Raw genomic sequence first — 13,275 nt, 5'->3', positions numbered from 1 at the left:
TCTAATCTCCACTCCTGTCCTGTGGATTCTGAAGTTTGGTCAGTTTGTGGTCATGTTTGAGTTTTGTTGTTGTTGTTTTAATTTTTTTTTTTTTTAAAGATTTATTTATTTATTATGTATACAATGTTCTCCCTACATGTGTCCCTGCAGGCCAGAAGAGGGCACCAGATCTCATTACAGATGGTTGTGAGCCACCATGTGGTTTCTGGGAATTGAACTCAGGACCTCTGGAAGAGCAGTCAGTGCTCTTAACCTCTGAGCCATCTCTCCAGCCCCTGTTTTAATTTTTTAAATTAATTATTTTAGGGAGTATATGTATATTGTGTATTTGTACACATGTGCATCCAGGTAGGGGTGTGTGTGTTGTGTGTGTGTGTGTGCGCGCGCGCGTGTGCGCATTTCTGTTTGTTTTGTTTCTGATTTTTATTTTTCAAAATCTTTTTTTAATGATTCATTTATTTGTGTGCATAGGTATTCTGGCTGCATGTATGTCTGTGAGGACACTGGATCTCTTAGAAATGGAGTTACAGAAGAGGAGGAGGAATTGGGTCAGGTCTAAAGCAAGCCCTATGTGAGCTGCTGTGCGGGTGCTGGGAATTGAACCTGGGTCCTTTGGAAGAAGGGCCCGTGCTCTGCACTGCTGCGCCATCTCTCCAGCCCCAGAATCTCTATTTGCTTGCTGAGTTTTTCATCCATGTCAGCAGCATGTTCATACCGACCTTCAGTGACTTCCTGTCTTCACCCATTTACCTGCTCTTACCCCCTCTGAAGCACTGATCTTTTGTACAGGTAGACTCTTGAATTCTTTGACTGGCATTTCAACCATTTCAGTATCTTTGAATTGTGTGACTAGGGAGTGACGATCCTTTGGAGCAGTCATGTTGCCTTGAATTTCATTGTGTGTCTGCCTGGTGACGTGCACGTCTGTTGGAATGCGTACCAGTTCTGGTTTAATTTGGGCAGCTTCCTAGTAAGCAGACATCTCTTTTTTATATATATAATTTCTTTATTTGTATTTTGTGCTCATTGGTGTTTTGTGTGCATGTATGTCTGTGTGAGGGTGTCGTATTTCCTGGAACAGGAGTTACAGACAGTTATGAGCTGCCATGTGTGGGTAATGGGAATTGAACTCAGGTCCTCTGGGAGAGCAGTCAGTGCTCTTAACCGCTGAGCCATCTCTCCAGCCCAAGCAGATGTCTCTTAAGGACTCAATCTTGAGTACCATTCAAAAAGGAGAGAGGAAAAAAGAACCACTGGTAGATAAGGTGTGGCTGTACCCTTCCCCCACTGGGGATCCAGGACGAGTCACAGCAGGCGGCATCACAGTTTTGCTGCAAGGCCTTCTGTTCCTCCGAGTTTGGGGCCATCCTTTCCCTCCTGGGGTCTCTGGTGTTCTTCTCGTTCTTCAGAATACCGCTGTTACACTGACTCTTCTCAGTCAGTCATACAAACACAGATTCTCATCTTCCCTTTGACCCCAGAACTCTTACTAGTACCATTTTTTTATTTAAACAGATAAGATAAAAAGTTACTGCTCAGCTGGGTGGTCGTGGCACACTCCTTTAATCCCAGCACTCAGGAGGCAGAGGCAGGCAGATCTCTGAGTTGTAGGCCAGCCTGGTCTACAGAGTTGAGTTCTAGGACAGCCAGGGCTACACAGAGAAGCCCTGTCTCGAAAAACACACACACAAAAAAGTTACTTCTCCAACTGGGTGTGGTGGCATATGCTGGTAATCCACCACTCGGAAGACTGAGGCAGGATGATTGAGGCAGGATTCAAAACAACTTGAGTTACATAGACCCTGCATCAAAAGGAAGAAGAGAGGGGAGTTATCTCTCTGTCTCCCCAGAAACGTAAAGTCACACTGTTTTTAGGCAGATGTTGCTCTCTGTGGCTGGTGTGTGCCCTTGGGAGAGGCAGGGAGTGCAGCCTCAGCCGGGTGGTCTGTGTGTGTGGTCTGTTACAGAGTGTGATGCAGAAGGCTGCATTCGAGGCTCTCCAGGTGAAGAAAGACCTGGCGCATCGGCAGATCAGGAACCAGGTGAGTGCGGCCGGGCCACCGGTCCTGCGCCCCTTACAGACCTGGCTCACGGGGCGGCAGACAAAAGACTCAAATCTGTGGCTGGCCAGCTCACATGAGACCTCTCCCTGGGAGACCTTCTTTTCCCCAACAGCCACCAGTGGGGCTGTTGCTTTGTGCCTTGAACGGCACTGGAGATGGCCTCATCCCAGAACCTGGCCAGAGCCTGCTGGGCAAATACAGTGTGTGTTTCCATGATACATGGGCTGGAGAAAGGGCAGCTCTAACGTGACTCTTTGGGAAACTGGCCAGCTCAGACTCCAGGACCCCCATCAGCTCAAAATGACTGAACAGTGGCTTCTGGGGATGGGTTGGATTTCCCACTTGAGTGGGCAGCCAGGTCCTAAGATCTGCTGAGGAAGGACCCTGGCTTGGTAGGAGGAGGCCACCCTCCCATCCAGACTCCACTACTGACCTGTGGAGAGGCCTTGGGCAGGGCCCCTGCTGGAGCTCGTGGGGCTGGGCCAGAGGCTGGCTCTGCAAAGCTGTCAGGCTATGGGAACACACATCGCTTCGTGGTCGCACACTGAACCTCATGGTTTTGCATGCTCTGCTTTCTTTTTCTCCTCTTGTTTGACCTAAACCAACTGAATTTTGTTTTTTATCTCCCTCTTTAATTTCAATCCCACATTGCCAGACATGAAGCTCATTCCTCTGACCAGGGATTGGTGGGGTCAGGGACTCAGGGTTGGAAGAGGCCACAGGGCCATTGACTGGCAGGGGTTAGAGAAGTCACTGGCTGTGGGGTCTGGGAGCATGTGGTGCCCCCCAGATATTCTCAGAGACCCTGTTCCACTTCAGACCTAGGAAACATTCTCTCACCGCTCTGCTCTGTGTCCTTGGACAAGTTCCTTAACCACACTGAGCGTCAGCTTCCTTACCTTGTGGTGAAGGCAGTAATACGCCCCAACAGCCAGAATACCAGTGAAATGATGCAGCTGCAGCCCTGCAGCACACAGTAGGTGATCGGTCAATAACCGCAGCTCATTACTGAGTCACGTTTGTTGCCCGCTGGCCCCCTTGACGGCCACATGGAAGAAGATGTTCATGCCACAGTCCACAGATAAAGGCCCCAGTGATGAGCAGGAAGGAAGCCCCTCCGTCTCACAGACTTTCACCCAGTGCCTACTCTGAGATGGGCCCCGTGCTGGGCTCTCGGTCAGAGATGTTGACCGAGACATGTATGTCCATGTTCCAGGCCGCCCAGAGCCATGAAGTGGCAGCTTGTTTCTATTCCCTTTAGTGAGATCCCAGGGCGCACAAGCTCCGCTGTGTCCGGGGCTACCTAGCCTCCTGGCAAAGGTCTCTGGTCCCTGCTTGGCCAGGCAGCAGCAGCACCTAAGAGATCGTGTGATTGGCCATCAACGCCCCTGTCTCGTCTTCTGTTTAGATTAGGTTAATAGAGACTGAGTTACTGCAGCTGACACAGCTGGAGTTAAAGAGGAAGTCCCTGGACACAGAGACGCTGCAGGTATGTGAGGCTCCAGCCAGACAACGCCCTCACCCCATGCCCGACCCCAGAGTGGCTGCTCCTCAGGCCCAGGCACGGGTTTCCCCGCAGACAGAGGGCAGGTCCAGCCCAATAGAGCCAGCATGGCCCAGGATCAAAGGCAGCTTATGCTGGGCAAGAGGGTCAGAGGAAGGAAGATTTCATTGCCAGGCCTGACGGGCACCATCACCATCTCTGCATTCCCCTCTCTGGGCTGGTGGCTGTGTGGTCAGGCGGGCTTCAGGTCCTACTCTCTGGGCTGATACTCCCTGTCGTCGGGGGAGTTGTGGTATCTCAAGGGCATGTGAGCAGAAGCTGGCTGTTCACAGACCCCCGGGGGCAGCACGGATTGGCACACAGCAGTCTGGACTGGACACTGGGACCTGGCCGTGGCTCACACACAGCCTGGCCATACAGCCTTGGCACATGGAGGAAAGGGGTACCCTTCTCCCTTCCCTGAACCTCAGTCTCCCCAGACGCACGCAGGAGCAGGGTAGGATGGCATGTGAACACATGCTCATGCCGGGCTTCTGAGCATTTTCCATCTGTCACTGTGCCCAGGAGAAGAGTCGAAGTTGACCCACAGCCTCCCAGAACTGAGGGTCCCGCTGCCCTAGGTGGCCTTAGACCTGTCATTATTTCCACTGGCCCCTCGTAAACACCTCTCTAAGGTGGGAGCCATTGTTCATGGCTGGCCTGTGTCATCATCAGCCCATCAGAGCATGTTCTGGGTGAGCCCCTGATGGTCTTCACAGATGAGGAGCTGGGCCACACAGGGAAGCGGCCACCACTCTTGGTCCTTGCCCGTTTGGGTCACAGGGCTGTCACTGTTTGGACCTCCATGGGGTTTCCAAGGACAAGATAAGCTTGTGGCCACAAAAACAGGGCAGTTGGCACGGTCTCCCTGTGTGGCAGCCTCCTCATCTGTGTGTGGTGCCCCCCTCCTCTGTGTGTGCCCCCCCTCTGTGTGTGCCCCCCTCTGTGTGTGTGCCCCCCCGTGTGTGCCCCCCCTCTGTGTGCCCCCCTCTGTGTGTGCCCCCTCCTCTGTGTGTGGTGCCCCCCCTCTGTGTGTGCCCCCCTCCTCTGTGTGTGGTCCCCCCTCCTCATTCTGGTTCCACATCAGCCCTTCTTGCATTAACTTCCACTGTGTGCTGTGGTCAGTCAAGACCTGTGGCTTGTCATTCCCTTTGTGTGGCCTTTCTCCCCTCCACTGTCACCGTCACTAGGGTCCCATGCCTGGCCTGAGGCCCACGAAGACGGGAGTTGAGGGCTTGGGAGGAAGAGGGTAGCTGCAAGAATGGAGGTGCCTCCAGACTCTGTCCGTCCACTCGTGCGGCCTAGAGGCATCAGTCAGAGCTCTGAAGTCAGTTAGTGGGGCCCCCAGGCCACGCCTAGCTGCATCGTGGGGACCACTGCAAGAGCCGACAGTGGCCTCAGGTCTGATCCTGTGTTGCAGGAGATGATCTCGGAGCAGCGCTGGGCACTCAGCAGCCTGCTCCAGCAGCTGCTCAAGGAGAAGAGGCAGAGAGAAGAGGAGCTCCATGACATCCTGGTATGCTCTCTGGCTTCTGCTCTACCTCACCTGGGCGTGCACGCGCCCCTCCCCGGTGCCTGTGCGCGCGCCCCTCCCTGGGTGTGTGTGTGTGTGTGTACCCCTCCCTCGGGTGTGCGTGCCCCTCCCTCGGGTGCCAGTGTGCTTCTGAAACTCTTGTTATTCCAGTAGTAGGTGCTCATGAAGGGGAACTCAAGGTGCCAGTTGGTTGGGTGTTGTCATAGGGAGTTTATTTTCCACAATCAGATAGCTGATCACATCAGAGCGTCAGCAGAGAGGAGCCAACACAGGTCTCAGCCCCTGCACAGGGCTCTCCATGCCCTCAAGATTTGTTAGGGCAGTCCTGAGTATTCTCTCCAGGACGGACTGTTGGGAGCAGACCACTGCTTCTCGCGGAGTGGCCCAGCCCTTGGTGTGACTCGTTGCCTTTCACTCTGGCGTGTGTCAGGCTAGCTGAGTCCCACTCCAGACATCACTCCAGACCATTCTGTTCCTACACACTGAGGACCCAGGCTAGGCTCACCAGCCAGGCCTGAAAAGATGGAATCACTCCTATCTTGTGAGCGTCCCAAACACCCATCCTAGACCAGATGAGACGAGTGAGACCAGCTCCCACAGAGCGCACACAGCCCAGGTGATGTGTCTCACGCCCATGCAAAGTGACCCATTTCCCAGGAGGCCTCGCTAGTGTGTGGGCAGTGTCCTTACCTCAGCGGGGCCGGGAGCCACATGTCTAAGGGAGGAAGCACCAGATAACAGACCAGTCGGGACCACGGCCACAGAAGGAAAATGTTGCCTGGCATAGTGCCGCACACCCGTCACCCCAGCCTCCCGGAGGCTGGTGGGCCAGGCCCTGCTTCAGAAGAGCACAGTACAGAGAGAAAGGGAGAAGGCAGTGAGGCGCTCCGCAGGGTCTGACACTGTCGCCAAGCCTGGTGGCCTGAGTTCTAACCGGGACACCCGGGGGAGGGACAGAACCACCTCCCACGGTTGCCCTCTGACCTCCGCGTGTGTGTTGTGTGGGGGCAGGGAGGCGCACGCAAGATAAATTAATGTCGCCGGGCGGTGGTGGCGCACGCCTTTAATCCCAGCACTCGGGAGGCAGAGCCAGGCGGATCTCTGTGAGTTCGAGGCCAGCCTGGGCTACCAAGTGAGTTCCAGGAAAGGCACAAAGCTACACAGAGAAACCCTGTCTTGAAAAACCAAAAAAAAAAAAAAAAAAAAAAAAGATAAATTAATGTCATATCCAAACTTAAGAAAGGAAAGTGGAGTTCCCGGCCGTTTCAGGAGGGACCAGCAAGGACAGTCAGATGCAGAACCCCTGGGAGATAGATGCCTGCTGCTGCGTCTGTCCAGAGCACACGCTCTAGAGTAAGACAGACCTGCCCAGATCTTGCTGTGGCACTGGGCCAGATGTGAATCCCTCCCTGGGGGGTCGGCTCTTTCACAGAGTTGGGACGAGGGTGGCTCTGGGACAGCACCCACCCAGAACAACCTTTACGAACATTTCCCAGTGGCAGAGCAAGGACCTCACTGCCATTGGTGACAGCCTTGTCCAGCAAAAGCGCCCTTCTGAAGGCCCTGTAGCCACCTGCCTAGCATCCAAGTCAGGCCTGCTCTTGGGGACAGAGGTGGCTGTCCCACAAACAGACCAAAAGGGGTCCCTCTCAGCTAGTGACAGGATGGGGCTGAGTGCAGGTGGCCAGGAGCAGGGCTCCCCTGCCACGCTCATTCTCTGCAGCTGTTAGGCACAGCTGTGCTTCCTGTCTGCCTGCGGTTTACAGCCAGGAGAGCAGGTGAACAGATAGGAAAGCCCACACACTTAGAGGAGCGTGGAGTCGGAGACATGGTCTGATCATCTGTTTCCTGACTGGAATCTGAACAGCAGCTAATCGTGTCAACTTCTGTTATTGGCAGGTGGAATTAGAAGCCAAGAGCGAAACCAAGCAGGAAAATTACTGGCTTATCCAGTACCAGCGGCTCTTGAACCAGAAGCCTCTGTCCTTGAAGCTGCAGGTAAGGACCCTGGTGCTCATCTGGCCCAGGAGCTAGAGGGATCTTTCCAGAGGTACCTCAGCCCAGCCCCAGTGGGAACCACTGCACTGGGGCTCCCGCATGTCAGCTTCCTGCGAGGAAAGTGAGTGAGTGTTCACCATGAGACAGGAAGGAGAGTGGTCCTTGCTGTGGGCGGGGCAGGTGGGCGGGGCAGGTGTGGTCCCACTCCCTCCCTTTGTGCACACATGTGCACACATACACATAAGGTCTCCCTATGTAGCCCTGGCTGACCTCGAACTCACAGAGATCTCCCTGCCTCTGCCTCCTGAGTGCTGGGATTGAGGGTGTGTGCCACCACACCTGGCCTAACACACACAATTTTTTTTTAATGTTTAGTTTTGGGGTTTTTGTATGTATGTGGTTTGTTTTATTTTGAGGCAGGGTCTCACTATGTATCACTGGCTATCCTAGAACTTGTCATGGCTGGCCTTGAACTCAAAGAGATATACATGCCTCTGCCTCTCAAGTGCTGGGACTAAAGGCATGCGCCACCAAACCCAGCCTAGATTTACTTTTTTATTTTATGTATGTATGTGTACCTGTGAAAGTTTATGTGCACCATGTGCATGCAGGTGCCCCTGGAGGCCAGAGGGCATCAGACCCCCAGAACTGGAGTTACAGGTGGTGGGTTGTGAGCAGCCTGATGTGGGTGCTGGGAATTGAACCTCAGTCCTCTGCAAGAGCAGTAAGCTCTCTCCACCACGGAGCTTCATGGATACCATTCTGCTAACTCGCTTTCTCTCATAAGTACTGATGGACAGCTCCCCGTCCATGCTCACACCTCTCCCCCTTGTTCTCAGGTGTCTGCGTAGTGCCCAGGATGGGGCCCGGCTTCTTGAGCCAGCTCCCTCCTGGTAGATGTTTAAGTGGCTTACCATTCAAGTGTAGAACAGCAGTGAACTCCCGTGTAGGTGGCTCTGTGCACTACACACACCATCCTCTGGGAAAAAGCCCAAGGACACTGTGTCATGTGCTCTGACTGTCCTATCTTGAAACCGTGGGATCTGTCCCGTCCACTCTGACCCCTTGGCCTTCCCCGTGGGGCCGTCCTGCAGGAAGAAGGCCTGCAGCGCCAGCTGGTGGCCCTGCTGGCCGAGCTGTCTGCCGAGCACTACCTGCCCATCTTCGCACACCACCGCATCTCGCTGGACATGCTGAGCCGAATGAGCCCTGGAGACCTGGCTAAGGTGGGCAGCCACTGGGGGGAGTCAGAAAGGCTGACTAGGCCTGGACCCAGTCTGGCCAAGGGTTGGTGTATATTTTATTCCATTTTGGTGAGGCAAGGTCTATCCAGAACCGCTGCCCCGTCTGCCTCCACTCACCTGTGTGCTCAGCCTGTCAGCGAGCTAGGAAAGCGAGGAATGTGGATCCTGAATGTGGATCCTGAAGTTTGGATCTTCACCTGTGCGGCTAGCACGAGTGCTTGGGAGGTTCTGCGCCAGCCTGAGCCTGTGCCACGGTGTCACACCCATAACTGCACCACTGCCTGAGCCCCAGTTACATCCTGACCCCACGCTGAGCACCTTTCATGGAATTAATCCATTTCTCTTGAAAGTGAAATAATGCTGATGGTCACCAGCACCTCCCTGGGACCCACACACACCTGGCATCATTCTTAAGTGTCTCACACACCAGCCATGACCTGGAACTTGACCTCACGTGAGTGGCTGGTAGCAGAGTCCCTGCTGCCGTCCTGTCTCATCTAGGACAGATGAGCTCCAGGTGCAGAGGACTTTATGACACTGCGGGGCTCAGTTCACCGTGTACGTGACGGTGGGGCAGGGTCCAGGGGAGCTGTGGTGCAGGTGACATCGGGCAGTCCTGTCCCCTGAAGCATTCAGTAAATCACATATGTCATGGATTTCCTTCGGGGGAGGGCTCAGTGATCGCCACAGTGACTGGTGAACCCAGCCCTGAGTCAGCTCTCTACACAGCTGTGGTTCTGCCCTGCCGCATGCTGGCCCCAAGACCCCGTTTCCACTGAAGATGCCAGAGGTGGGGGACGAGCAGTCCTGTGCGCTTGGGTAGCTTAAAGCAGGAGGGCTGGCCTCCGCTCCTAGCTGCCCTCAGCTCTTGGTCTTCTCGTCCCTGTTCTGCCACAGCTGGGCGTCTCGGAAGCAGGCCTGCAACATGAGATCCTGCGGAGGGCCCGCGACCTGGCAGCTGCGGCCAGGGTCCAACCAGGTGCTGACTCTAGGCTCTTTCCAGGGCTGTGGACTGTGGCTGGCAGCCTCGGGGCTACTGGCTCCAGGGCAGCACTCTGGGCACAGAAAGGGCTTTGCCTGGGGGAGGGCTGGGGAATAGAGAGGCACCTTTGGGGTGTTCCTCCCATTCTGCTGTCACCTCATGGATTCATTCTGTTTCCTGGGAACCTGTTAGAGGACTCCTGTCCTGCAGCTCCACCACTAGATGGCGATATGGTCCCAGGCAAGTGATGGCTTCTCTCTGAGCCTCGAGTTTCTGAGCTCTGAAGGATACAGAGTGTGCAGTGGGCAGAGAATTCACTCCCACCTCACGGATGGAGACGTGGGAAGGAACGAGGGCTCAAAAAGAAAGAGCCTTTCCCTGCTCTCGGACTGGAGGCACCCCCTCCTTTGTCCTTCAGATCAGTCACTTTGGGGTGCACACAAACAAGATCTAGGGGTTGGGATCATCTCGGCACATCTCCTGCTTAGCCTGTCTGTCCCTCTGGTTTCTTCAGAGTTGGAACCACCCAAGGGTGAGGTCCTTGGTGTCCTGGAGCCCCATGCAGCACCTCGGGAGCCTCCTGAGTCAGTGAGACCATCTGCTCCCCCAGCAGAACTGGACATGCCGACCTCAGAGTGTGTCGTATGCCTGGAACGTGAGGTTAGTGTGCAGAGATGCCACAGAACCCAGGACTCCCGTGACCCAGACAGGAGCAATGCTAACATCAGTTCCTACAGGTGGTCTCCCCCAGAAGGAGGATCTTCCCCTCAGCTGATTAACTAGATTAGGGGAAATTTCCCCTATCATGACTCACCAAGAACATAGTTTTCCCTGCCAAGTCTTTTTACAATTGTTGCAAAATTCACACTGCAAAAAGTAAAGGTACCAGTGCTTAAAAGCCAGGTCCTCATGGCCCCCGAGGGACAGACTTAGAAAAGTCGCCAGGAGCTGGCATGGGGGTGCACCCCTGCGATCCTCGCTTGAGAGGTAGACAGCAGGGTCCCTGTGAGTCCGAGGGCTGTGTAGCAAGACCTGTCACAAGAAACCCAAAAAGGCTGGAGAAATGGCCCACGCTGCTGCTCTTCCAGAGGACCCAAGTTTGGTTCCCTGCATCCATGATAGGTGGCTCACAACTCCAAGGGATCGAACCCCTCTTCCGCTCTCCGTGAGTAGCTACACACACGTCTCACACACACATAAATAAGGCGGCCACAGTGGCAGCTGGATAGCTCTCCAACTTCCGGAAGACTCCGGGATGCTGTGTGGTGGAGAGCACAGGCATGAGAACTCTAACCAAGGCCCTGTCCTTGGGCTCTGGAAATGACTTCCAGTTTCATGATATGCTAAATGAGTGTAGAGTTGGAGACTTCTCGGGACATGTGCACACCTTGAGGTCATGCTGAAGCAGAGTGGGGCACATATACAAGGCTAGTTGACCAATAAGGTTGAAGTTGTTTTAGACCAGGCATCAGAATTTGGCAAGTACACAGAATAATTACAAATAGGCCGAGAGCCAGGTGGTGGTACACTCCTGGTATGCCAGCCCTTGGGAAGTGGAGGCAGCTTAGTAATAGGGCACTGGGCCTAGGGTTCAGCGGAGGGAAGGGCTGTAGGACTGTAGGTGCTTACGTGCTGTTGTAATCCACAGAGAACCAGGCACAAACTGCCAACAGGCCTGACCAGGTTTGCGCATCCATGGGCATGCTCCTAGGGCTGGGACGTGGTCAAGCTCCAGGACAGCCAAGCAGCCCCGCCACTCACCTGCTCTCTCCACAGGCCCAGATGGTCTTCCTCGCCTGCGGCCATGTCTGCTGCTGCCAACAGTGCTGCCAGCCGCTGCGCACCTGCCCGCTGTGCCGCCAGGAGATCTCCCAGCGCCTCCGGATCTACCACAGCAGCTGAGTGCACAGCCGCCTGCCAGCCGGCGCTGGCCCTCGCTTGGCACCATCCCCACCGCTGCTGGGCTTCCACCCGTGTTCCCCAGACTAGGGCAAGACTGCCATGGCCTTTTGCCACCCCCTGCCGCCCCCACTGCCTTGAGCTCCAGGCAGGCAGGTGGCGTGTTCCTGGTCTTGTGACACAGTGACACAGTCTGGACAGTGAACAGGAGATGGGCATATCTGCTGGTGATGGAGCCTGTGGGACAGGGACAGGGTCCAGGCTGTGGAGGTGGCCATGCCACCAGCAGGACTCAGGAATCCATGTTACTAGGCAAGCCTTAGTGCCACAGCCAGCTGTCTGCCCCTCTGGAGGTGTCCTTATCTGTAGCGTGTACCAGCCATTGGCCTGAGGTGGGGCGGTGTTTGGGTCGGGGTGGGCTGTGCAGGACCACTCCCTCCCCAGCTCTTCTGCTGCTTTCCAGTACCCGCCCTCCCATATCTGCATCCTCAGCCCACAAGGCAACTTGATTCAAACAGGAACACCAATAAATCTGAGTTCCTCCCTGAGTGACCTGTGCGTCCTTGGCAACTTGGGAGGGATGGAAGTGGGCTGGGCCCTAGGACCTCAAGGGCAGCTCCTCCGGGGAGAGGGAGCAGAGCTAAGGCACCTAGGCCAGAGGGAAGGCAGCACTGACATTTCCTGGTTGAGAGTTAGGCAACACCCTCCTCAACAAAGGGAAGAGGAACAGCCAGGGGTGGCTTTGTTATTTATAAGCAGCTTGTGCTCATGGGACGGGCTGTGTTCCCTGCAGTGATTATCCTAGGTAAAGAGACTGCCAAGCAAACTGACAAGGCATGCTAACTCTGAGATGGACAGTCCACTCCCACCAGCTATAGTGACAGGGGCAGTCCATGTGACATGACACCCTTCTGCCCTTGATAATATGAAGTATGTGGCCTGCAGCATGTGCTCAGCAAGTACCACGTGATGAGCTCTGGGGGAAACTGGCACCTAGCACAGGCCTGGAGCCCACCCTTGTGGTAGGCACTCTGGACCTGATCGGCCATCAGGAGGACAGTTACCTGAAAGCTCTGTGGCCTCTCCCTTCCCTCTGAACCTCAGTTTCCCCCTCTAAAATAGGGCATTATATGAACGGGTTAGGGTCAGGTAGTGGTGGTGCACGCCTTTAATCCCAGCAGAGGCAGGTGGATCTCTTGAGTTCCAAGCCAGCCTGGTCTACAGAGTGAGCTTCAAGATAGCCGGGGCTACCCAGAGAAACCCTGTCTCATGAGAAGAGGAAAGAAAAAAGGGGGCACAGGTTAGAGAGAGCGAGCTCAGAAAGGTGGATTCCCACACTCACGTGAAAGAAAGGCCAGACATGGCAGCAAGTGCAAGCACAGTACTTCGGAAGCCCAGGCGGGCAGATCCCGGGGCTCTCCAGCCAGCCAGGAATCCTAATTGGTGTTTCAGGCTAGTGAAAGACCTCATCTCAAAACACAAGGTGGAACGACACCTAAGATCTCTGACTTCTACATGCACATGTGAGTTCACACTGACACACACACAGGGACCTCGGAGCTCATGATGAGTCCAAGAAAGCTGAGGTGAATGGGGTCCCTAGACACCCTAGGCCCAGGTCTCCTGGACCCCAGCAGCACATAAGATGAGCTTTAAATAAAGCATTTATTGATGAGCAAAGCCTACAGTTTGCATAGATTCTTCATACCATATCTGAAGGGCGACGGAGACCCCAAGGCACTAGAGGACATTGGAAGGAATTAGTGACACAATTGAGTAGACTGGGGGACTGGTGTCCCTGTGCGCCAGCCACATCCTGTAGGGAACAAGTCCATTGAACAAAAGATGGCTGGGAGGGGACCTCCTCCTGGGGGCCTTGAAGAGGCCTGTCTGCCTTGCTCTCCCAACCCCAGCATCTGAGTCTGCAGAGGCCCAAGGTGAGGGTCATGTATCAGAGTCATCCTTGCTTGGTGTGACCATCATGACCTAGGGGACAAACCCAAATGGCTCAC

General features: G+C 54.8%; 1 protein-coding gene across 2 annotated transcripts in view; it reads left to right on the top strand.

Annotated features, from left to right (window-relative positions):
* The window catches only part of Lrsam1 (leucine rich repeat and sterile alpha motif containing 1), a 48,765-nt gene extending 36,954 nt beyond the window's left edge, over positions 1-11,811 (top strand). For both annotated transcript variants that reach the window (XM_059260096.1, XM_059260097.1), the window contains exons 19-26: positions 1,968-2,042; positions 3,472-3,552; positions 5,027-5,122; positions 7,040-7,138; positions 8,233-8,364; positions 9,280-9,361; positions 9,879-10,024; positions 11,141-11,811. In XM_059260096.1, the coding sequence (XP_059116079.1) occupies positions 1,968-2,042; positions 3,472-3,552; positions 5,027-5,122; positions 7,040-7,138; positions 8,233-8,364; positions 9,280-9,361; positions 9,879-10,024; positions 11,141-11,266 (837 nt within the window). In that variant the 3' untranslated portion in view covers positions 11,267-11,811. The remainder of the gene's footprint in view (positions 1-1,967; positions 2,043-3,471; positions 3,553-5,026; positions 5,123-7,039; positions 7,139-8,232; positions 8,365-9,279; positions 9,362-9,878; positions 10,025-11,140) is intronic.
* The last annotated feature ends 1,464 nt before the right edge of the window (positions 11,812-13,275 follow it).

Source organism: Peromyscus eremicus, chromosome 4, assembly GCF_949786415.1.
Source record: "Peromyscus eremicus chromosome 4, PerEre_H2_v1, whole genome shotgun sequence".
Classification (NCBI taxonomy): Eukaryota; Metazoa; Chordata; class Mammalia; order Rodentia; family Cricetidae; genus Peromyscus; species Peromyscus eremicus.
Note: the sequence above shows the minus strand (reverse complement) of the source record. Positions and strands in the feature narration are given on the sequence as shown.